Raw genomic sequence first — 25,409 nt, 5'->3', positions numbered from 1 at the left:
TTTCAGAATTTTCCACAGTTTATTGTGATCCACACAGTCAAAGGCCTTAGCATAGTCAATGAAGCAGAAATAGATGTTTTTCTGGAACTCTCTTGCTTTCTCCATAATCCAGCGGATGTTGGCAATTTGATCTCTGGTGCCTCTGCCTTTTCTAAAACCTGCTTGAACATCTGGAAGTTCACGATTCACATATTGCTGAAGCCAAGCTTGGAGAATTTTGAGCATGACTTTACTAGCGTGTGAGATGAGTGCAATTGTGCGGTAGTTTGAGCATTCTTTGGCATTGCCTTTCTTTGGGATTGGAATGAAAACTGACCTTTTCCAGTCCTGTGGCCATTGCTGAGTTTTCCAAATTTGCTGGCATATTGAGTGCAGCACTTTCACAGCATTATCTTTCAGGATTTGAAATAGCTCAATTGGAATTCCATCACCTCCACTAGCTTTGTTCGTCGTGATGCTCTCTAAGGCCCACTTGACTTCACATTCCAAGATGTCTGGTTCCAGGTGAGTGATCACGCATTCGTGATTATCTTCGTCATGAAGATCTTTTTTGTACAGTTCTTCTGTGTATTCTTGCCACCTCTTCTTAATATCTTCTGCTTCTGTTAGGTCCATACCATTTCTATCCTTTATCGAGCCCATCTTTGCATGAAATGTTCCCTTGATATCTCTAATTTTCTTGAAGAGATCTCTTGTTTTTCCTATTCTGTTGTTTTCCTCTATTTCTTTGCGCTGATTGCTGAGGAAGGCTTTCTTATCTCTCCTTGCTATTCTTTGGAACTCTGCATTCAGATGCTTATATCTTTCCTTTCCTCCTTTACTTTTCGCTTCTCTTCTTTTCCCAGCTATTTGTAAGGCCTCCTCAGACAGCCATTTTGCTTTTTTGGATTTCTTTTCCATGGGGATGGTCTTGGTCCCTGTCTCCTGTACAATGTCACAAACCTCCGTCCAGAGTTCATCAGGCACTCTATCTATCAGATCTAGACCCTTAAATCTATTTCTTACTTCCACTGTATAATCATAAGGGATTTGATTTAGGTCATATCTGAATGGTCTAGTGGTTTTCCCTACTTTCTTCAATTTAAGCCCTCTTTTTAGCTCCCTCATTTACCTCCCTGGGGCACATCCTTCCACTTCTTTCTTTACATTTACACACGTGTCTGTAAAATGCATGTCACTAATGTACAACCCTGAGATGGTTAGACACACACTTTCTGCATTTGCTGTTCCCACACAAGCCCTCCAAAGATGGTCTACCTCTAGTCAATGTTCCGCGGTGAAGCCACCCCACAGTGCGCTTTGCTGCTCCCGCATGACAGGCAAGGCTCTTGAGAGACCTGCCACCAACATGCCACCAAGAGATGGCACGGTCTCCCGGCCGCAGGGCAGATTTCCCAGAGAGGGTACATTAGACTTCAGGAGTTTTATTTGTTCTTAAAGCTGCTGACGTACTGCTTTCTACAAAGGCTGCCATGCTTCACACTGCAAAGGGCAGTATTTGGTTTCCAATCATTTTCAATATGAATAGTGTCCTTTCCCCATCAGACCCACTGCAGGCTTCGGCAGAGCCTGACTGCCCACCTAACACCACCACCCCTGAGGCCAGTGAACAGTACCACCCAGGAGCACTGTGGGTCCTGAGACAAGCAGCCAATCCCCGTCTGGGAGGAAAAGCTGTAGCACCACCACTGGGTAAGTATCCCTTGCTCTCAACAAGAGGCACGTGCAGAAAGTAAGACTGCAAGCACAGCCTGCAGCCTCCAACCAACAGAGAGAACCAGACAGGCGCCTCAGCCAGGACAGGGAGGCTGGGCTGCAGCTCTTCAGCGGGTCTGCTCGGCCCTCTTTTTCCTCTCACGATTTAGGGTGATAAGACCGCCAACTTGTAATCGAAGATGTCTATGTCTAACAGCAAAAGAGATATTCCTAAACATCCTCCAGGTTCAGGATACTTGGCTCAACTACTCCATCAGTTTTAACAAACACACTCTAAAATGCATTGTGGAGCTCTAAAGAAAGGAACTCCGAAGGGTCCAAAAACCCAAAGCAGCTCAAACAAGAATAGTGAGGGAGCCTATGGCCAGCTCATGATGGGAACCCTGAAGTTGGTTTATAGTCTTTCTCTGGGTGACAGAGATGAGGCCTTGAGCCTGCCTGCCCAAAGCGAGTTGCTGAGCCCAAAATGCCACACAGAGCCAGACGTCTGAAGATGTCTCAACAGCTGGGAAAAAACCTACCAGCTGACAAAATAGACAAAGGAGAAATCCTATCTGCCTCCATCCACTACACTGTAGGCAAAACTGTCTGAGAGTCTGAAACCAAAGGCCTGCTCTTGCAAGCATCCAGGGTACAATCAGGGATGCTACTTGGTTCAGGAAACCACAGAAATTAACTTGAATGCTGAGCCCACAACGCCCCCTTGTGCTTACAGAAACAAATGTTTCTCAGTAGGTAAGTTAGTCACTCAGTTGTGCCGGACTCTGCAACCCCATGGACTGCAGCCCACCAGGCTCCCCTGTCCACAAGATTTTCCAGGCAAGGATACTGGAGTGGGTTGGCATTTCCTTCAGTAGGAAAGCCTATAATCCCAGATCCTTCAGGGCCTCCTAAGACCAAGTTTGGCCAAATACAAGCTCTCCAGAAAAGGTCACCAAATGTGCACGAGAAACAAAGCACTAGGACCCAGAAAGGGCAGGACACACTCAACAGAGTTAGACAGCCAAGACTCCAGGCGTGGGGCTTAAGACCAAGAATGCATACTGAGGAATGAAACGTCAGCTGGAAATGGAATGAGGAACTGAGCAACAAGAGGCTGTCTGCAAGGAGCAGTGGCTCCAAGAGTGGGCAGAGGGGCCGCAGACTTAGCAGCTCTTCCCAACCCCTGCTTAGAACAGGCTAGACAACAGCAATAGTGCAACAGGGTCCTCACAAACCCTAGACACATTCCAGAGAGACACACTCCAGACCCCTCAGGACCTGAGAGGGAAGCACCAGGTGTGTGACAGGCCAAGGCAGAACCCCAAGGAACCCAGCAGTCTTCACTGGAAGCCTGGGGGCCAGCGTGAGAGCAGAGCAGGAGCTGGGAAGAAGCCCCTGCGAGTATATGAGCTAACAGCCAGGGCTGAAAGAAATCAGAAAAAAGTAAAAAATGTAATCACTGAAATACTAGACTGAAGGAGAGGTTAATATTTAAAGAGATAATGGAGAAGAATTCTCTAGACCTCACCTGCAGATACAGAAAATAACATTTTACATCCAGTAGAATTACACACAGCAACTAACAAACCATCAAGTCCACATCTTGACAGATCAAACAGGACCCCAAGACCAACAGAAGATCTTCAAAATAGCCAGAGGGGGAAAAAAAGAACCCACAAATGAATAAGAGAATTAGAACAGCCAGTTGAACTGTGAAAATGGCAACAAAGGCAGTGAAGTGAGACCCACAAGAAGCTCTGGGTGACCGACTCTTACAGACGTGGTCAGGTACCTCTCGAGCAGTGCCAGGACGTGGTTCTCAAGTTTGGGCTCGTGCTGCTCAGCAAGCACCACAACTATCACTGAAAAGACACGCTCACGGACAAGAAGGACACGCCCTCCATGTGTGATCGCAGCGCAGGTGGACAGCTCTGCCTAAAGGGCACTTCACTCTGCAGCCCCCCGTTCCTGGCATCCAGCCGTCAGTACAGCTCGAAGACACACAGCTGCCACGTACACAGTGCTCATCCCATGCAGGGACCAGACAACCATATGGAGGAGGCGCAAGCCCCCTACCCCGCAACAGACAAGGGTGGAGGGGCCCAGTGAGACTGGGTGACTATCCAGGCACATAGCTGAGTAGTGGGTGTGAGTCCAACCCGAGTAACACCCACAAGAAGTGATTCTCAAGATGCGGAAACCCTTTGCAAGTTGGGAGTAAAGTCGACCCTCATCCACTGGAAACAAATATACACAAGACAAGGCTTTACATCATCACAGCAGCAGGCAATGAGCAGATGCCAAACAAGTATCTGTTGAAGAACAAATAAATTCATGTTAAAACTGCATTTTTCCCCCCAAGATATACTTATTGTGAATCTAAAATGGACCACACAGATTGCCAAGACAGCCTATTATTCTGACTGGTAAAAGGCACACAGCCAAGTACCAACAAAGCCCAGCCCAACCCTCACTAGTGGTCACAGCAGCCAGGCTACCTGTAGCCCAAATAGGAGAATTCCCTGCCCACTACCTAAGGACAGCAAAAATCTGAAGGGTTCTACTCACTAATACGTGAGCAGGTGTGCCCACACAGCTCAGACAAGGGTCAGCAAACCTTTTCTATAAAGGGCCAGACAGTAAAATATTTTTGGCTTTGCAGACCAGATAGCCTCTGTCACAATCACTCAGCCCTGCCCATGCATGAAAACATATAAACAAATGGACGTGGCTATGCTCCCATCAAACTAAAGAAACAGAAGAGGTCTCTGTACCCAAGAAACTCTTTCTGATATTACCCATCAATTCTAAGGGATGCCAGGGGTCTTGCCAGCAAGAAATACAACACAGACCTACCAAGCAGGTCTCAAGGCAGAACTACACTACACACAGAGCTACATTCAAGGTCCTTCTCTGCAGTGAAGCAGCTGAGTATGCAGCTGCACACACACGATAACTCCTCCTCTGTGACGTATATCCCTGAATTCTGCAAGTCAAACAGACCAGCTCGACAGTAACTGTAGATTTGGCACGGCTGCCAAACACCTGGCAAGCAGCACGGTCAGCCGCACTTTGGTCCGCGTTCAAGACCGTAATCACAGTAGCAGAAGGGAACAGGGGAGAACTTAGCGACTTCAGGCAGTAACTAGTGCCAGCATGCCCTCCCCACTCCCCACCTTCTCCCCTAGAGCACTCACTTGATCTTCAGCAGGTTGAGGGATTTGTTAGATGATGCTGTTATTTCTCCAGTCTTGTTTCTATTGATGTAAACTGAGAAGCCATTATTTTGGAAGCCAAACTCCTTTGCGACCTAAAACAAGCCCCAAACAACAAAGATTTAGTAAAATATTTAAGGGAATTCCCTGACGGTCCAGGGGTTAGGACTCTGAGTTTTCAGGGTTAAGGACGTGGGTCCATACCTGGCTGGGGAACTAAAACCTCACAAGTCACAGCACAGCAGATAACATACCAAAACATTGAAGGCTCATGACTCTGCCACATATACTCATCAGACATTCCTAGTGAGTTTAGAAACTGCTGCTCATTAAACAAATACCTCTTGTCATTTTGCTTTCTTATGAGGAAACTCGAGTCTGGGGCCAAGACATGGAGCTCAACTCTTAGGGTCATCTGAGATAGGGAATTTTGGCAGAGAAACAGAAATTTATATAATATAATCAAATGGAAATTCTACAACTGAAATAGAAAATTCACTGGATGGGCTTATCATCATAAGGAAAATGACAAAAACAAACCAAAAAAAAAAAAGTCAATTAAAGATGGGTTAATAGAGATTATACAATCTACAGAGAGAGATTTGAAAGAATGAACAGAGCCTTAGGGAACTTCCGGAGCAATAGCAAATGATCCTCAGGAGAAGAGAATAAGGCTAGGACTGAAAAATATTTGAAGAAAGAATGGCCAAAACCCTCAAATTTGATGAAAAACATACAAGTAACAAATCCAGGAAGTTCAGCAAAACCAAAAGAGGATAAATAAAGAGAAAACTATGCCTGGGCACATTGTCATCACACCGCTAGAAACCAAAGATCAATGGAGAACAGAAGACAATGGAACAACATCTTTAAAGTGCTGAGACAGGAATAAAAATCTGTCAACTCAGAATTCTCCATCTGGAGACAATACCCTTCAAATACAAGGGCAAAATGAAAACATTCTCAAGTTGACAAGACCCAAGGGCACCTGTTGCCCACAGACTCCACCACAATAAATGCCAGAGGATGTTCTTCAGGCTGAACACCAGACAGAAACTCAGAAGCAGAGGACACATGAAGATAAGAACTCTAAATCACACAACAGGAAATCATCACAGAATCGCCATGAGAATCCTGAGAGCGCAACAATGCTGGTCAGGAACAGGAACAGGTACTTTCTTGGCAGTCCAGGGGTTAAGATACCATGCTCCCAACGCAGAGGGCATGGTTTCAATTCCTGGTCGGGGTCTAAGATCCCACATGCTATGCAGTGTGGCCAAAGAAAAAGAAACAGACAAGACTAAAGACTTCTGATGTTTTTCTGAAACAGCGATAAACTGAAATTAACAAATTGTGGCATTTTATCTGTTCTGCAAAACCGTACTGTTTTCCTATAGACAGAGCACTGCAAGCTATTGCCAAGAATAAGAATGAACTCTCGTACCAGGAACATCGTTCCCGTGAGTTAGGATAGCACCCCTGGGATGTAAGGCAATCTCTGAAGTGGTGCAAGGTATTGTGTGGGCAGTCCTGTGGGCAGAGGGCAATCCCTATGACCACATGACTGAAATCTGTGCTTTCTGTCAGGACCGAGAGCAGCAGTATTTTCAAATACAACAGGAGCAACATTATTTCACACATGCTGAATCCCACTTTTGGGAGATGCAGAAATATATATACTAGGTTCTATATGGTGCTCCTGTGAAAATAACTGCTTCTGCGAACTCTGAATTCTTTATCTAAAGATACAGAAACCGAACACAAGGCATCAAGCATTAAAAAAAAAAACAAAAACCTTAGCAGAGTATTACAAGAGCAAAGTTAAAATCTTAAAAACTGGGACTTTGCTGTCAGTCCAGTGGTTAAGACTCTGCCTTTCATCGCAGAGGGCATAAGTCCCCAGTAGAAGAACTAAGATCCCACGTGCCACGCAGTGCAGCCAGGAAAAAAAAGCTTAAAAACTTCATTTCACACCTGAGATAATCTTGATGTGTGACTACTTTAATAAAACCAGAAACATGGTACTGTGTAAGATGAATACAAATGTTTATAATGCAAGGTAACAAAAAAGAATACATGGCATGATTTCATTTAAGTTCAAAAACAGCCAAAACTAAAATTTAGGGTTTAGGAACGCATAGAGGTGGTAAAACACAGAAAAGTGGGGAAGCAGCTCCCATCAAGTCAGGAGAGAAGTGACAGGGTGAGGGAGTGGGAAGGCTGACCAATGGTTCCTGGAGGCTGGCACTGCCCCGACCCAGACCTGGGTATTCGCTTCATCATCAGTCTTTTTGACTGCTCACATTTTTCAAGCATCTCTTAGCAGGTACTTTAATTCACAGGTAAACAAATGTGTACTATTATAAAGAGAAAGGACAGAGTCACTTGCTGCTAAGAGGTCGGTTAAGAAAGGACTGAGGGAAATTTCCTAACAACCCAGCAGTTAGGACTCTGCGCTTTCATGGCTGAGGGTGCACATTTGATCCCTGGTTAGGGAACTAAGATCCCACAAGCCACAAGGTACAGCCAAAAAAAAAAAGGATAGAAGTAGGATCTGGGGTGACTCAGTAAAGGCCCTTTCAGGGAAGTGACAATAGCAGAAGCAAACCCTTGGATCCTGGAGATAAGGAAAGACGACTCAAAGCAAGACAGCCAGAAGAACCTGTCCTGGAGGGGTTTATGGTCTAATGATTCACAGAGAAGGAATTCTTCAGTGAGAAGCATTAGATGCTTTCAAAGGATCCAGTAACTCAAGATTCTATGAGATTTTCATTGCAAGACATCTCATCACACTTGCAAAACCAATCTCCTTAGAGAGCATAATGCTACATATTAAATCAGGATCAAGGGTATCAAGTGTGGGGATGGGAAGTTGGAGCCAACAAAGTTCAGTGGTTAACACACTTTTCAGGCAAATTTGTGAGGCACAAGTGGGGCCATTTCAAAGCCCACTTACGGGGTACAAATGCACAGCCATATTATTAATTATCAAAAATCAGTATAAGTCCACTAATACGACACACCTGGAGAGACAGAATGTAGGGTGGTTACCAGAGCTGAAGGGGAGGCAGGGAGAGGAAGTTTGTGTTTAATGGGAACAGAGTTTCAGTGGGAAGATGAAGAAATTCTGGAGATGGTTGGCGGTGATGGCTGTACAACACTATGAATGTACTTAATGCTACACTTAAACACAGTTTGCATGGCAAATTTTATGTTATTTTTCTTATCACAGTTAAAAAAAAAATACAAATCTACATTTGTTGACATACAGCCATGTCCATAACCTATTGTGAAGTGAAAAAAGCAGGTTACAAATAATCACAAGGTGAAATGTGAATTTCTCTAGAATGGGTGCATCTTACTTCTGCCTACAGGGCAGGAGGGTTGACATTTGGGTCACTGCCTGGACTCGTGTAACTTGTCACCCAGATAGCTAAACAACCATCACCCCTCAACACTGCCATCAAACAATCCATTCAATGATCAATCAAGGAAGAAACAGGGATCTTGGTTGTTGAGCCTCGTTGGTAAGGAGGAGAGCACCCTAGCACCAGCACCTGAAACACAGGTGTTGGTGGCTGGCTCACTGATCTTACTGACAGGGCAGACAGTGACCCCTTCAATAAAACATAACATGGTCCCCTGAATCAAAAAATGGTTCAGGAAGGTTGGACTCTGAATGTGAGGTCACAGGGAGAGCCTATCCAATTAATTTCAGTTGGATTTTCCTCTTTACGAACTCATAATACATGATTAAAATACATTATTTCCAAATCAGTCTTAAAAAAGCACTTTACATATAAATTAAAATACAGGCATGCCAGTTTTTTTTTTCGTTTTTTGTACTAAGTTGCTTCAGTCATGTCTGACTCTTTGCAACCCTACGGACTGTAGCCCACCAGGCTCCACTGTCCATGAGATTCTCCAGGCAAGAGTACCTGAGTAGGTTGCCAATTCCGTCTCCATTTTTTTCTTTAGTGATCCATAAATGTTTCCCCTTAACCTCAGATTTGAAATACAGCAGGAGTATAGTACAATCCTATTTTGGTGAAAGTACGTGTACATGCATACGCAGGAGTATGTGTACACATAAAGGCATGCTACAGTAACAGTTATTTCTGGCTAGTAAAATTTTGAGTTATTCTTATTGCTTCTTTATACTTCCTTGTACTGTTTAAGGCTTTTATAATTAATCCATATTGTTCGCATAATCAGAAGAAAGGATTTTCACTTGAGAGGAAACATCTCAGCGTAATAAATGTTTGAGTATTCCCAAGCAAATTTCTCCTAAGCAATGACTACTGTGGTGATAATGGCTTCAGAAATTAGGTCAACACTAAACTGTACCTCCCTGACTCCACCCACATCCAGTGACAGCTATTGTGTCCATATTCCCTTTGCAAGGCAACAAGTAAATACCCAGAGGGAGTACTAGGATTTCAGAATACTTCTGAGGCAAATAAAAGTCGGAATAATCCTGTATTTTTAGGCTTTTCTTAAATCATTTCAATTTAACCTGTCCAACAACTCTACATTTGATGCCAAGCACAAAAACCTCAAGTTAAAAACAAAATCATATCTCTACATGGTTACTACAGATAAATGAAATTTTCAAAAAACAAAGACTTGGAAAAGAAAAGAACTGTAGGCAGTCTTAATCTCATGTTTATCCCCACAACTGTCCAAGCAATAGCTACGTAAGGCTTCATCTTTGTCTCAGACGGTATCTCAAGAACTCAAGCTTTCAGGGTGTCCCAGCACCATCACCAGAAGTGAGCTGACGATGCTCAGCTGCTACTAAGAAAGCAGAGAGGAAAATATTAAAATGCAGTAGGAAGGGGCAACCCACTCCACTATTCTTGCCTGGAAACTTCCACGGCAGGCTACAGTCCATGGGGTCACCAACAGCTGGACATGACTGAGTAAGTAAGCACGCACGCAGGGTATTAAAAAGTCCTTAAAGACACAGAGATTCTCTTTTCTGCTGTCTACTGCACTGGGGTCTTTTTTCTTTTATTCTTGTAAATACAGTCGCTTAAGCAGCACTGTTGGAATCAAAACAGAAACGACTTTTCAGAAACCAAACTTCTCAGGTAAGTGCTATGACTTCTTTAACAGACCAAAGTGTAATCCTCAGCAAATTTCCTTATTCCCCGGACTTCAATTTCCATCTTTGTGAAAAGAAAAAGATCAGACTACCTGACACTGAAAATTCCCTCTGGCTTTAACAGTCTGTGACCATTTATTTTTTTGCTTATGAAAAATGATATTCTTTTATCATTATAAAAGTTAATAGCTATCTACAACAAATTCAAATAATAAAGAATGTATAAAGTAGAGGTTGGCAAATTTTCTCTGTAAAGAGCCAGGCAGTAAATATTTTCAGCTTTCAGGCCATACAATCTGTCACAACTACTCAACTCTGCCCCTGGAGCTCAAAAGCAGCCAGATAGTACATAAGCCAAAGAGTGCGGCTGTGTTCCAATGAAAATAGGCGGCCAGCCATGAGCCATGCTTTGCCGACCTCTAGAATGAAGCATCAAGCAAAAGCCACTCTTCTTCCTTTGGTCTCCTCTTCCAGAGCTACCCCTTTTAGGTCTGGATTATGCTCTTTAAACCACATTCTCACATCACAGATTTGTATATGGAGCTTTATTTAATTTTTTAAGAAGAAAGTGGGATTGTTCTATACACGTTAATAATTCCCCTCTGCTGGACGATTCAAGTTCTTCACTCTCTGATTTTTCACTCACAAATATTCCTCCTGTGAAATCCTTTTACACTGACCTTTGGGCCCTTGGTCCTACAACGGTAAGCAGTGACACATCTGATCCTGTATCAGTCCCATCAATCATGACAGAGAAAACCAATGCAAGAAACTAAACTTGGGAGTGGGGAGGAATCAAGAAAATGAGGGCAAGAGAAAAGGTACAGACTAGGAAGGGAACAACAGTGGAGGATGGAGAAAGGTCAATACCCAGGCCACAGGTACCTTTTTCAAAAACGTTGCAGCTGTTTCTCTCTTCGTTGCCGTGATCCGCTTCACCCCATCTGGGGACTGGACACGGATTATCTATGGTAAACGAAACAAGGTGGTTACTGTGCAGGAAGGTCCTGGAAGGTCCTGACCTATTACTGAAACTAACATCTGCAGTCTCTCAGCATATGGGTCACTGAAACTGAAGAGTCAAACTTCACCTTTCCCCTTGCATATTGTAACCCAATGTTTCTAGAAGATGAAGCAGAGGTCTGAGAGTCATCAGCACAGGGGAGGACATCCTAACAGTCAACTCGTATCATTTCACTCAGAAAAATACAGCTTCAATTTTTAAAAAATGTATTTGGCCATGCCGCACAGCTTATGGAATTTTAAGTTCCCCAACCAGGGCTTGAACTCACACCCTCAGCAGTGAAAGTGCTAAGTCCCAACCTCTGGACCACCAGGGAATTCCTACAACCTCAACTTTTAACCATTATTTATAAAGAATATATCTGAAAGATCAACATTTTTCTCTTCAGGTTTACACAAATTTTTTTTTTTTTAATCAGCAGGAAAAAAAAAAAAACAAGAATCATGAACAACTGAGTTGTTTAAAAAAACATCTTTATTCCCAGACCCATACAGATTACTTTTAAAAGATCACGGAATTCAACGTGGAACTCCCTAGCAGACTAGCGAGGGTTAGGCCCCAAAGTGAAAGCCAAGGGCACAGGTTCAATCCTTGGTTAGAAACCAAGATCCCTGCAAGCCATGAGGCCAAAATAGAAAAAAAACCTAAAAACATAAAAGGACTGCAGGAAATCTAATCTGCTATTTCCTTTCAATAAAAAGAATAAAAGAAATAAGATGTTTAATACCATGCTAAAATCTGTCAGCGTTTTAAATACATGTATTTTCATGGCTAGCCATGAAATGGTTGTCAGGTCTGGAAGACAGCTGGACAGAGCAGCACTTTCTAGACTTGATTTTCACCTTGACAGAAGCCCAGTGAAGGTGAGCTGCTATGTCCAGGCCAACAATCCGAGGTCTTACCTCAGTGGGGAGCATGAAATGGCATGCCCTGCCACCAGCAAGACAGAGGATGTTCCAACCACCTGAGGGATGGGAGGAGCCACGAACAGAATGTGCCAGAAAGTACTCATGTTCTTCCTCTCAGCAACACTGCACTGTATATTGTATTCAAAACAACACTATACAGATGAGAAATATCTAAGCAATTGTTTTTGAAAGGCTTTCATTGATACAGGACAAAATGCCACAATGGCTTTTGATCTGGTCAAGTTTATCAAACAAATTAAGAATAATGTAGGGACTTCCCTGGTGGTTCAGTGGCCAAGACTCTGGGTCCCAGTGGCGTGCAATCCCTGGTCAGGGAACTAGATCCCACATGCAACAAAGATTCTGTGCAGCCAGATAAATATTCTTTAAATAATAATAATTTAGATTTTCCTAAATTATTCCTACATTCCCTAAAAAATAGCTTGCCTCTGTCTTTCTGTTTTAGTTTTTTCGGCCATACCTCTCAGCATGCAGAACTTTCCCAACCAGGCACCAAACCCCTACCCCCTGCAGGGGAAGCAAGGAGTCCTGTCTCAACCACTGGACTACCAGGGAAGTCCTTTCTCATTTTCTAGTAACTTGTGTGCGTGTGTGTTCAGTCGTGTCTGACTCTGCAACCCCATGAACTGTAACCCGCCAGGTTCCTCTGTTCATGGAATTTTTCAGGCAAGAACACCGGAGCGGGTAGCCATTTCCTACTCCGGGGATCTTTCTGACCCAGGGATCAAATAACTTTTGCTTAACTGAAAAGGTTTTGCCCCCATACTGTATTCAATTTTAAGATTTTGTTTTGAATAGTCCTTATGAAATGCCAATTGTTAAAAGTGTATTTTCTTCATTTTTGCTTTTCAATAACATCTGTTTAACTTTCTCACTCATCTGTGTGTATCACAAACAAAAAGTGCTTTGACTTTTGACTTTTAGTATACTCTAGATTCAAGATCTAGAAAAATGTTTTCTTAATACACAGCCTGGACATGAGGTAACCTCCCACTTATTTGTTTCTGCAGTCTGTCTCCAATACTGAGGCAGGTTAAGCAGTAAAGAGCCCTGCCTCTCTCTGATGGATGTAGTGACTGCTGAATCTTCACTTAGGACCAAGAGCACGACACTCTACTCCTTGAGGAGTTAAAGGTCAAGATTACATGTTTCTGGAGAGTTCCAAAGCTTAAGAAGTTATTCTACTTGTTCGTTTACAACAAGACACAGAAGTCGAGGTTTCCAAGCTAAGTTCGGTATTTAACTCCGAAAGACAAACATAACTTATACTGAGGGAAGTTATGGCCTGGCCTTTGACACAGGCTAATATAAAGTAAAATACACAAGAAAAGACAAACCAGGTAACAGAGACACATTAACTTCCTGGTAACCTAGATCTCCCTATTTATAAGAAAGTGAGCCCAGAATACTTCTTGGGAGAGTCAAAGAATTAGAGAGGTAAAAATCAAGTTATTCCACAAAAATTTTTAGACTTCTAAATAAGTAAATAAACTTCTGAAATAAATTTCAGAAGAATGATCTGTTTCAATTCCTCACAATGTGAGAAATTCAGCAAGAGATCCATGCTATCAACTAGAGCGTTGCCTTATACACAGATACAAAAGTGGCTTTCTCTGAAACAACTCACTGATCCACAGGTATTTCAATTCAGTTAAAAATACTACAGTAAAGAGAAAGTCTGGAAGCATATTTGAGTGTTAACTCTTAACCTATTTCTAGGATGAGTTACCAAAAATTGGTGGTAAGTCTTATTTTAAAACGAGTTAGTTGCTCATTTCTCTTGAGCCATTTATTCCCTCTGCTCATCTCTAGGCTGGGTAACACGGAAAAGGAGCCAGGGCCCCTGAACAGAGAGCAGAGTTAGGACTCACTAGAGGAAAAGTCTGAAAGTCCCAGAGCTGGAGGTTCTTGCAGACCTGACCATCCAGAGAGAATGAGTGCTATTCCCAACACCCGGCAAAACTGTTCGAGGCCCTCCCAAGGCCAAGTTCTGAACATGACTTGCCACCCCATACTGCTTTTGCTTCCCCCAGGAAATTCCAAGTGGTCCTTAAAGTTAACCAAAAAATTCTTCTGTCCAGCTGGTCTGTTCGGTTTTTTCCGGCCACAATGACTTCTGAGAGGAACTTTTCTCAAGTTAAGGGACGGCCAGTTTTTTTCTGATTCTCACTTGAAAAAAAGCACAAAAACTTTAAGGGGACGTGTGTTAATCTCTAACTTCGAGTACAAAATGAGATCTTTTAACATCCCTTTACAGACAGGTAGCTGTCAAGGTCTCCTTGCCATCCGCCAGTCCATCGTCTCCCTTCTTCGCAGCTTCTTCTAGCGGGGAGCGGGGGGGTCTCTCAATTGCAGAAAATGCTCTTTTAGTGACCTGTGACAAGGCACTCACTGGGGCGACAGCAGGAGGCAGGAAAGACGGACAGGAGACGAGGAAGGGTCGTAGTTCCCGGCAACCCGGAGCCCCTCTTCTAGGCGCGCCGGGGAGACCCCGCGAACAGGAATAGAGAGGCCGGCACAGCCCACACCCTCAGACCGCCCGGCCTCCCACTCCAGCCGGGGACGGGAGGAGCTGAGGAGAGGGGGTCGGGAGCCCAGCCGGCTGGCCGGCCCAGGAGGAGGAGGGCGGGCCGCTGCGCCTCTCCGCAGGCCGCGCCGGCAAATATGCTGCCTCATCCCGGCGCCCTCCCGCCCGGCCGCCCCACTCACGATGCTCTCGGCCATGGTGGCCGCTCCCGTGTCCGGGCTCGAGCCCCGGGCTGCCGCCGCCTGCCGCCCCACGGGCCTCGCAGCCCCGACCCCGGCCTCAGCCCCGGCCCCGGCCTCCCGCCGCCGCCGCCACCGTCGCTCCAGCTTCGCCGCCCGGCCGCCACCGCCGCGACGTCCTGTGCCTCACCCGACGCGCTCCCCCGGCCGCGCGGCCGCGCAACCAGGTTCCGGCCCCGCAATCAGGTTCCGGCCCCACCAACGGCCCGCGCCTGCGCAGAGCGGCCCCGCGCTGGGCTCCGCGTGGAGGGGCGCCCCCCGCTGGCCACGCGGTGGAGAGACGCTGCGCTGCAGCCCAGGTGGAAGCATCGGAGCGCGTCTCATCCACCGGCAGAGATCGGTGGGCTCGAATTGGGAAATTCTAAGTGTGTTAGGGAGGTCTTTGGGGAGGTGAGAGTGGAGGAAGCATGCTCTGTGTAACATTGTAGGATTGTTCTAGAAACTGAATGGAGAATAGTGCAGGAGGAGAATCAGGGAGACCCTTGGGGAGACTGAGGCTTTAGTTCAGAGGGCAGAACACGGTGGCCTTGAGGGGGCTGGCCGCGGGACAAACATTGGTGGAAGAGTTGATAGGGTTGCTCCTATCAAGGGGCAAGGTGTGCGGTTTTTATCCTGCTGACAAGAGTCCTGCTTTCTCACCCTGTCCTGCTCTTCTTGTACAGGACGGCCTCTTTTTGCTTCCCATACAGTATGCTTCTCATACTGACTATATCCCTTACACAGAAGGACAAGACTGCGTCCTGGTGGTGACGTCTCCTAGTGTGGTCACGTCCAAGCATTGACAGACATGCTAGTCTACTCTATCTACACCGCTTACCTTTTAATCTCCATGTGTGACTGTGAAATTTACATTAATGTTTTAAAGTTATATTAGTAGTTATGTCTCTGGGGCTGCCATGACAAAATACCACAGACTGAGTGGCTTAAACTTCTTTTCTCACAGTTCTGAAGGCCGGAAGTCGGAGATCAGGCTTGGTTTCTTCTGCACCTGCTTTCCTTGGCTTGCAGATGGCCGTCTTCATCCTGTGTCTTCCCTCTGCACAAGTGCATCCCTGGTGTCTCTCTGTGTCCCAGTTTCCTTTTCTTATAAGGACATTAGAGGAGGGCCCACGTTAATGGCCTGATTTTAAGTTAACTACCTCTTTAAAGGCCTTACCTTCAAAGTCTCATTCTAAGGCCCCGGGGTTTGGACTTCAACATAGAAATTTGGAGGGGGACACAGTTCAGCCCATAACAGTGGTGGTAACTACACTTTCATCCAAAGGCTACCCAATATCATAACAGGGCTGAGATGGAGCCAGAGAGGTGACAGCCATCTTCCTGAGATCCTGCTTTGAAGCCTGATGCAGTAACTGATGAGGCTGGGCGTGTCCCCTTTGAGGAAGAGACAAGTCACAGTCTGGCTGCACTGGGCCTGACCTCCAATCCCACCCTATCCCTGACCTTCTGCCTGAGTGGTCCTTCTGTCAGACTGGATGCATGTTACTCAACACCTGTCATCTCCTCATCTCACTCGGAGAAAAATTTGAAGACAGCCATCCTTCGTCAGACTTTCCAGGCTTGTTCCCACCTAAGGTACTACATGTGCCCAAAATGCTCTTCCTGCATGTCAGCCTGGCGTGTGCCGAGGGCACTGCCCAGACCCCCACTCAGGACCAAAGCTGCTGGCAGCGCTGGCTGAGCTCCCCTTTGGGGACTTGGCTTACTCCAGATCACAGTCCCTTCCCCCAGGCAGCACATGCCCAATAGCAGCAATGGTTAGCAAGGCCCAGCCCCAGGTCTCAGTCTGAGAGAATTCTGCAGGCCATTCCAGCTGTGAGGTTCCCTGAGGCCTTTATTGGGACTGTCTGATTGCTCACCTTCTCCCTCCGCCTGTGCCATGCTGCTTCCATTTCGGGTCTGGATCCTGAGACACTCCCAGGTGACCTTCCTGAAGTCATCCTCACAGGGGCCTTGCCCCAGGAAAATCTCTGAGGCTTGTTCCCTCTCTTCCTTCAGCTTGTTCTCAGTCCTCTTGTTCTTTTCTTTTCCTTTTTTAAAAATTTTATTTATTTATTTATTTGGCTGTACTGGGTCTTAGTTGCACCACCAAGGATGTTAGGTCCTGGCATGTCAGGATCTTTAGTTGCAGCACATAAACTCTCTACTTGTGGCATGTGAAATCTAGTTCCCTGACCAGAGATCGGACCTGGGACCCTGCATTGAGAGCACAGAGTCTTAGCCTCTTGACCTCCAGGGAATTCCCTCTTTTCTTTTTTTAAATTGAGATGACATTCACAGAACATACAGTTAACCATTCTAAAGGGGAAAACTCACTGTCCTTTAGTGCATTCCCAATGTTGAATAATCACCTTCTCTATCTAGTCCTAAAGTTTTCATCAACTCCTGAAGGAAACCTCACACTCATTCAGCCGTGGCTGCCCTTTCCCCCTTCCCCAACCACTGGCAACCACTAACCTACCTTCTTTCCCTATGGCTTTACCTATTCTACAAGTGGAATCACATAATATGTGGACTTTTGTGTCTGACTTATTTCACTGAGCATCATGTTTTCAAGGTTCATCCATATTGTAGCCTGTGTTAGAGCTTCTTTCTATTTTATGGCTGAGCATGGTAGGCTTCCTGGTGGCTCAGTGGTAAAGAATCTGTCTGCAATGCAGGAGCTGCAGGAGATACTGGTTTGGTCGCTGGGTTGAGAAGATCCCCTGGAGGAGGGCATGGCAACCCACTCCAGTATTCTTGCTGGAGAATCCTATGGACAGAGTAGCCTGGTGAGCCACAGTCCATAAGGTCACAAAGAGTCAGACATGACTGAAGCAACTAAACACACATGCACACGTATTCCATGGCATGTTTGGAGCACATTTTGTTTGTCCATTCTTCATTGATGGACACCTGCATTGTTTCCACCTTTTGCCTGCTGCTGCTGCTGCTAAGTCGCTTTAATCGTGTCCGACTCTGTGCAACCCCATAGACGGCAGCCCACCAGGCTCCCCCATCCCTGGGATTCTCCAGGAAAGAATGCTGGAATGGGTTGCCATTGCCTTCTCCAATGCATGAAAGTGAAAAGTGAAAGTGAAGTCGCTCAGTCGTGTCCGACTCTTAGTGACCCCATGGACTGCAGCCTACCAAGCTTCTCCGTCCATGGGATTTTCCAGGCAGGAGTACTGGAGTGGGGTGCCATTGCCTGCTATGATCTTGTATATCTATGTATTTGTTTGAGTCCCTGTTTTCAATACTTTTGGGTGTATACCTAGGAACCAGAGCCTTACAGTGAGGCCTTCCCGATCACCTTATGCAAGACAACATCACCACTATTTCCTTTCCTTGCTTCGTGACACTCATGACCATATAAAACAGCACATATTTGTTTGTTTCTCCGCATAATTCTCTGACTTCCCCTGTACTTGAATGTAAGCGCCGAATGATGGGGGATCGTCAACTTTCATCACTACTGTACCACAGGGCTGTGTACTGCAGACCAGTCCCCGACAGAGAATAAACTCTGTGTCAGTCATTTCTGCTCACGATACTGCTGTCTAACGAACCCTCCCAAAATTCAGTGGCATGACATGCAGCTGGCCCTCTGCCGGAGTGTAGGCTGGGCTCCAAGGAGTAGTCATTATGGGAGCAGCTAGTGAGGAACCTGAAGCAAAAGCACAGATTGGAGCTTCCCTGGTGGCTCAGTGGTGAAGAACCCGCCTGCCAATGCAGGAGACACGGGTTTGACCTCTGATCTGGGAAGATCCCATTTGCCGAGGAGCAGCTAAGCCCATGTGCCACAACTGCTGAGCCCACGTGCCACAGCTTCTGTGCTCTAGAGCCTGGGAGCCTCAACTTCTGAAGGCCATGTGTCCCAGACCCTGTGCTCCTGTGCAGCAAGAGAAAGTGAAAGTCGCTCAGTCCTGCCCGACTCTTTGTGACTCCATGGATTATACAGTCCATGGAATTCTCCAAACCAGGATACTGCAGTGGGTAGCCTTTCCCTTCTCCAGGGGATCTTCCCAACCCAGGGATCGAACCCAATTCTCCTGCATTGCAGGTGAATTCTTTACCAGCTGAGCCACAAGGGAAGCCCAAGAATACTAGAGTGGGTAGCCTATCCCTTCTCCAGGGGATCTTCCTGATCCAGGAATCGAACCAGGGTCTCCTGCACTGCAGGTGGATTCTTTACCAACTGAGCTATGAGGGAAACCCATGCAACAAGAGAAGCCACTGCAATGAGAAGCCTGCAGACCACAGCTCAAGAGTAGCCCTTGCTTGCTGCAACTAGAGTAAAGCCCACACAGCAGCACACACCCAGAGCAACCAAGTATAAATAAAGTGTATATATATTTAAAAAAAAAAAAACAAGATAAAGCAAATAAAAATGACTAGTGCTCCCTGGGCCATACTAGTCTGAAACTGGACACCAGGAAGAGATTTCAGGGGACGGCATAGGTCAGGGAACATCAGTGCCAGGCTGATCAGGGCCCAGCAAGCAGCCCATGTGGCTGGATTGTAAAGTGGTGAGTGAGGGAGGAAAAGAGATGGGCTAAAACATCAAAAAGAAGAAGCTGAGAAAGGGAGTGGGGAGGGCGATGGAGACAGGACAGGGCACATAAACCCTCCAGAGACCACCCTTTCCCTGCCATGCAAATGTGTTTGCAGAAGGGCTCCTGGCAGCCTCTGTTTTCCACGGTCTCAGGGCCCCAGCAGCCAACAGCAGCATCCACACACACCACAGTCTCATGCACTCCATAAGCCGGACTCAGGAGGTGTGGAGGTTCATGCCCAGAGTTGGTGGGGGGTAGGGTCCTGCTCTGAGCCAGTCTTCCCACTGCATCCAAGCAAGGCAGGCTGGGTGAGAAGGCAGATGATGCAGGCTCAGGGAGCCTGGAGCACACCTCTGTCTGTTCTGTGCTACATGGCCAGGGTCCTTCCAAGCTCTAGGGCCCGATAGTGACCTTGACAAAGTCCTGCTGCTGAGAAACTCAGAGGGTGAGGGATCCCGGGAACCTTAAAACCAAGAAGGATATAATTAACCCAGTGACGTGTGAAAATAAAAAGGCACTTCAAATATACATACATACATTTGTATATAATTATGTGCTTCCCTGGTGACTCAGACGTAAAAGATCTGCCTGCGATGCAGGAGACTGGACTTTAATCCCTGGGTCAGGAGGATCTCCTGAAGAAGGGAAAGGCTCTGCACTCCAGTAGTCTTGCCTGGAGAATCCCATGAACAAAGGAGCCTGCTGGGCTACAGTCCATGGGGTCGCAAAGAGTCGGATACAACTGAAGCACCTAGGCGCACACACACACACACACACACACATAATTATATGTATGTATTTATATATGTATGTATATAATTATGTTGGTCAGTCGCTAAGTTGTGTCCGACCCTTTGCAACTCCATGAATTGCAGCACACCAGGCTTCCCTGTCCTTCACTATCTCTTGGCGTTTCCTCAAACACATATTCATTTTATATCTATATTATATATAGCCATATATATAATATATATATAATTTCTTTCTTTCAGTGAATAAGTCAGAGGATAAACTGGCATTTAGTTGTGGAGTGGTCTCCCAGGCTATTACTGGGGCCCAGGATCTGATCCTCCACCTGAGCTGAGGGGCAGCACTGAATCTGCCAGGCTGTCCACACCAGGACCCTCTGGCGATGACCACGAGGCCAGCCCCCTGACAGCTCCCACGTCATGCCTGCACAGAGCAAGGCCAAGAATCTGGGCTCAGGAAGAAGAATTCTCTGCATCTCGACAAGCAGAGGCTGTGTTAAGCCCTAAAATATGACTCCTCACATGATCTGGTTGTGACCGCGGCATCCCGGTGGGGCTCACAGCTCACAGAGCGGCCAGGGCCACAGGCAACACCAGGCCTGGTGTCCCAGCCAGAGAAGCCAGCAGGGTCCAGCGACACCTGTCCTGGGGAAGGATGGGGGAGGGGGAAAGGAGCCCCCTGCTGTCCCAGGTAAGCAATGCTGTGGCGACTGCCAGGGCTGGGGGTGTTCTCTCTCCCCCGCCCCACCCAGAGCCCTGCTGTGTATTGGGGAGGCGGATGCCCCGCTGCTAAGATTGGGGTGGGGCTTTACTAATCAGCTGCCTTAACCACCCCCAGCACCCTGTTCCTACCCTGAAAGGCGACCCAGCATTGCCCTTGAGTTTAACATGTTGTGGGGTGCATCCACACCCCAAGGATAGCACACACCCAGGGACCATCACCCATCGGGCCACCCCCACATTTTCCCTGCCCCCCCGACCTGTGACCCAGTCCCCATCGGCCTTCTCATCTCCCTGTTGCCCCTGCCTAAGGCTGCCATCCACTCAGCCCCATATGGCCCCTAGACAAGAGATCTGGCAGGTCTCCCTGTGGATCTGGGTGATGGGAGGGTGGGCTCTGGCTCGGTGCAGAAGGGGCTGAAGGCCAACGTCGTCGGCAGCTTGTTCTTTTGCTTTTACTGACTTGTTGAGGTCTGGGGGCTGCTGATCAATAACCCTTCTTTCCTCTGCTCTGATGCTGTCAGACAGGTGGGGAGTAAAGGGCTCATTTCTGCCTGGGAAACTGGGGACTCTGCCCCGGCCTGGCTTCTTAGCTTCCCCATTCTTCCCGCAACCAGACTTCAAGGGCCTGCTGCCCCTTCCCCTGCAGAGAGGGGGCAGAAGCCCTCCCACACCTGCCTGCCAGTGGAGGGGTAGGGGGACAGGCAGAACTGAGGTGCAGACTGTCCGTCAAGGGACACATTTCCAGTGATGAAACTGGCAGCTTCTCCCAACCTCATGATTGTGATTCAGGCCTCTGTTGGGGAACTGAGAGGAGGGTGGGCCCCCCACCTTCAGCACCCTGTTATTCTTTTCCTGGGTAAGGCCAGGGCCCCCAAACTTGGCTGAGTGTCCTCCTGGAGGGCAAGGTGGAGTCTTTGGGAGGCCCTGCACCCCACAGATCCCTGGTCTCCTGGCCGCACCCATGTCCCCGGGCTTCTAGGGTCTCTGAGCGCCCCTTTCCACCTCCGCCATCCAGATTCCTCCCCCTGCAGGCTCTGACCCTGCTCCCAGCTGAGTGTCACAGGGTCTAAGTGAAGGGGGTCACACCAGTGAGACCTCCCTGTTCCTCCTTCCTCTGCAGGAGGCTGGAGGTCAGGAACCACCCCTCGCCGGGAGCAGCCCCCTCACTTCCAGTCGCCCAGGACCAGCTCTCCGGGAGGACCCAGCCCAGAGGGCAGGCCTTGGGGGGTTCCTGGCCTGCTTGCTCCCCTCAGAAAGCAGCTGCCTCAAGTGCCTTCTCTTCCTGTCCAACTTCCTCTTCTCCCTGCTTAGCCTGCTGGCCCTGGCCATCGGGCTCTGGGGCCTGGCTGTCAAGGGGTCTCTGGGGAGTAGTTGGGGGTCCCCCCTGCCCGCAGACCCCATGCTGGGGCTGGTGCTGGGCGGGCTGGCGGTCAGTGCAGTGAGTCTGGCGGGCTGCCTGGGTGCCCTCTGCGAGAACGCCTTTCTGCTGCGCTGCTTCTCCGGGGGCGTCCTTGCCTTCCTGGTGCTGGAGGCCGTGGTGGGGGCCCTGGTGGTGGCCCTCTGGGGCCGGTTACAGGATGGCCTGGAGCACGTCCTGCGCCTGGCCGTCATCCACTACCAAGACGACCCAGACCTGTGCTTCCTCATCGACCAAGTCCAGCTGGGGCTGCAGTGCTGCGGGGCGGCCTCCTACCAGGACTGGCAGCGGAACCCGTGAGTCCTGGAGCCCACAAGGGAGGAGGGCTGGAGAGGGAGCGGCCACACTCACATGCCTGTACACACACTCACCTGTACAGGCTCCCCACCCATATATACTCACACGTGTGCACATGCTCGTGCAGGCACCTTTGCACATGTACACGCTCGGGCCCAGCCAGGGCCACGTGGTCACGCAGGGATGTTAATGAAGAAACTCAGCTAGCAGATGTAGAAAATCATTTTTGGAGATTGTTGTTTTGTTTTTATTTTTTCCCAGTAAGGACATCATACAAGATATCTCTGTGTCAACTGAAAATAAGTTTTAGGTTAATCTAGCTTCCCTTGGAGAAGGAAATGGCAACCCACTCCAGTATTCTTGTCTGGAGAATCCCATGGAAAGAGGAGCCTGGCAGGCTACAGTCCATGGGGTCTCAACAGTCGAACACGACTTAGTGACTAAACCACCACCAGCTTCCCTTGTGGCTCAGCTGGTAAAGAATCCACCTGCAATGCGGGAGACCTGGGTTTAGTCCCTGGGCTGGGAAGATCCCCTGGAGAAGAGAAAGGCTACCCACTTCAGTACTCTGGCCTGGAGAATTCCATGGACTGTGTAGTCCATGGGGTCACAAAGAGTTGGACACGACTGAGAGATTTTCACTTTCACTTTAGATTAATCCAGGACATCCCTCTAGACTATGACTCCATGGTTCTCTCTCTACTATGTGTGTATGTATGTGTACATGTGTGTGTGTTTAGAGTCACATGGAGACTCTTGAAAACCAGCCACTTGTACCCAAGAGTCCCTGAGACGTGCTGAGCCCTTCCTTCCGAGTACCAGGCACCCTAGAAGCACTCACAAGGCTTGTTCTCACTGGGTGGCCATGTGTGACTCTGGGTTGGTGGCAGCCCTTTCTGATGTTATGTTCACCCAGCCTACCGGTCTCCAAGCCCTGGCCTTAGTGAAGCCCACTCTTTGAGGAGATGAGACTGTGCCTTTATGGGGCAGGGGGTGGTAAGAGATGAGCCTGCAGCTCACAGGGCCCTGGACGCTTTGACTAGATGCCTAATCAAAGCTAGGGACACCTGAGGGCTGCCTGAAGCAGGTGATAAGAGCAACACTCCCTCCAGGCCCTGTGAGCTCCTCCCAAGACCCCTGTCCCTTGTCATTGTCCAGTGTGGCCCCTCACACTCCCACCACAGTCCACTGACCCCTACAGAAGCCTCTGTCAGTCCTCAAGCCTCCTTCTCCGGCTCCAACCCTGCTGCTCAGACCAACGCTGCAGCATCTGTGGGGCGAGGCCGTCCTCCTTCCAGCCCCCATCAAATGCTGGCCTCCCTCCAGCTGTCTTGTGCAGTGTGTGCCTTCCAGCCAAGAAGCAGGTGCAGAGGCCTACCTGGTGCGGGATGAATTATAGAGAACTGGGTATTTTGTGTGTGTGTGTGTGTGCCTCTATACATGCATGCCAGTGTGGATTCATGCCTCTGTGCTTGCATGCATACACATGTGCATGCCTATGTATGTGTGTGGCCATGGAAATTTGGAGGTGGGTAGGAGACATTCTGGGAAGCTCAGTGGTAAAGAATCTGCCTGCCAGTGAAGGAGACACGAGTTCAGTCCCTGGGTAGGGAAGATCCCCTGGAGAAAGAAATGGCTACCCACTGCAGTATTCTTGCCTGGAGAATCCCATGGACAGAGGAGCCTGGCGGGCTACAGTCCATGGGATTGCAAAAGAGTTGAGCACAACTTTAGCGACTAAGCAACCACAAAGAGACAGTTCACATTGGGGTCCCAGACCAGGGGACCTGTCCTCCAGACTGACACTGTGCACCCTTGCAGGTACTTTAACTGCAGCTCCCCGGGGGTCCAGGCCTGCAGCCTTCCTGCCTCCTGCTGCATTGACCCCTGGGAAGGCGGAGCCTCTGTCAATGACCAGTGCGGCTTCGGGGCCCTGGGCCTGGATGAGGACGCCGCCCAGAGGGTGGTGCATCTTGAGGGCTGTGGCCCCCTGCTCCTCCGGTGGCTGCGCAGTAACATCCGAACTGTGGGCTGCTATGCCCTGGTGGTCGTGCTGGTCCAGGGGGTGGAGCTCCTGCTAGCCATCCAGCTGGTGAGGGCCCTGACTATCCACAAGAGGGCAGCAGGGAGTGGGGGCCTGTCCATAGGAACCCCAGACCTGGTGTCCCGCCCTCTGCTAAACTGACCAGCCAGGGGGACGAAAGACCAGGATACAAGGATGGGATCTGGGGCTGCAGGCCTCCCCTCCCCTCCCCTCCCAGGGAAGATGTCAGAGTAACCTGCCTGGGTGCTTGGGACACACGCCTTGACCCCCCAGGCCACCTCCACCTACTGACTTCCAGCTTCCCAGGGTTCCCTTTCCCTCACACTGCCTGCTTGCTTGCAAACGCTGCTGTTCCAAGTGTAAGCTGACCTCAACGACGGCCTGGCCATCATCTGCCTCCCACGGAGGGTGCCAGCAAAGCCACCTGGCCGGCAGGGAGAGCAGGGGGCGAGAACTGGATGAAATCCTGCTACCAAGCCCCCAGCTCTGAATTTCACCTTGACCCTCACTTTCAGTTTTCACCTCTGACCTCCACTTCCAACCGCTTCCAAGCCCAGCCTACGAAGCCCCATGTCTTCACCATAGCCTGGCATCTGCCCTCCTCTGGGGCCATCTCCCCCTTTCCTGTCCATTGAGGCCCAGGCCTCTCCCTCCAGAGTCTTTTTTTTGGCAGAGTGTAAGTTTTATTGCAATGTATCACTCATACAGTAAATTGCACCAACCTTAAGTGGGCAGCGTGAGGCTTCTTACTTACCTACTACACACCTGTGGACCCACTAACACTACCAGCTCTAGCTCCAGCCCCAGCAGAGTTCTTGGTCCTCTCCCCAAGGTCACCCCTGTTGGAACTTTGTTACCTTCAGTTCGTGTGGCTTTTCTGACCTTCACATAGACGGGATCACAGG

The 25,409-nt window shown here is 48.3% G+C and overlaps 2 protein-coding genes across 4 annotated transcripts in view; one reads left to right on the top strand and one right to left on the bottom strand.

Moving 5' to 3' along the window:
* Positions 1 to 14,869, bottom strand: part of NPLOC4 (NPL4 homolog, ubiquitin recognition factor) — a 52,903-nt gene extending 38,034 nt beyond the window's left edge. The window contains exons 1-3 of one of the 3 annotated variants that reach the window (XM_088829251.1): positions 14,683 to 14,869; positions 10,906 to 10,986; positions 4,896 to 5,008 (exon numbers count right to left, since the gene is read on the bottom strand). In XM_088829251.1, the coding sequence (XP_088685377.1) occupies positions 4,896 to 5,008; positions 10,906 to 10,986; positions 14,683 to 14,697 (209 nt within the window). In that variant the 5' untranslated portion in view covers positions 14,698 to 14,869. Of the gene's footprint in view, positions 1 to 4,895; positions 5,009 to 10,905; positions 10,987 to 14,682 lie in introns of those variants that run through there. The other 2 variants (XM_055408345.2, XM_055408346.2) reach the window with 2 other exon arrangements.
* A 5,537-nt stretch (positions 14,870 to 20,406) lies between these two features.
* Positions 20,407 to 24,943, top strand: TSPAN10 (tetraspanin 10). Its single transcript, XM_055397957.2, is given in 5 exon segments — positions 20,407 to 20,714; positions 21,867 to 22,459; positions 24,282 to 24,653; positions 24,655 to 24,701; positions 24,704 to 24,943. Coding segments are annotated over 5 exon segments (1,083 nt in total). The 5' UTR covers positions 20,407 to 20,678; the 3' UTR covers positions 24,739 to 24,943.
* The last annotated feature ends 466 nt before the right edge of the window (positions 24,944 to 25,409 follow it).

The sequence above is a fragment of the Moschus berezovskii genome, chromosome 20, assembly GCF_049115385.1.
Source record: "Moschus berezovskii isolate FMDL1 chromosome 20, NW_MosBer_1.0, whole genome shotgun sequence".
Taxonomy (NCBI): domain Eukaryota; kingdom Metazoa; phylum Chordata; class Mammalia; order Artiodactyla; family Moschidae; genus Moschus; species Moschus berezovskii.
Note: the sequence above shows the minus strand (reverse complement) of the source record. Positions and strands in the feature narration are given on the sequence as shown.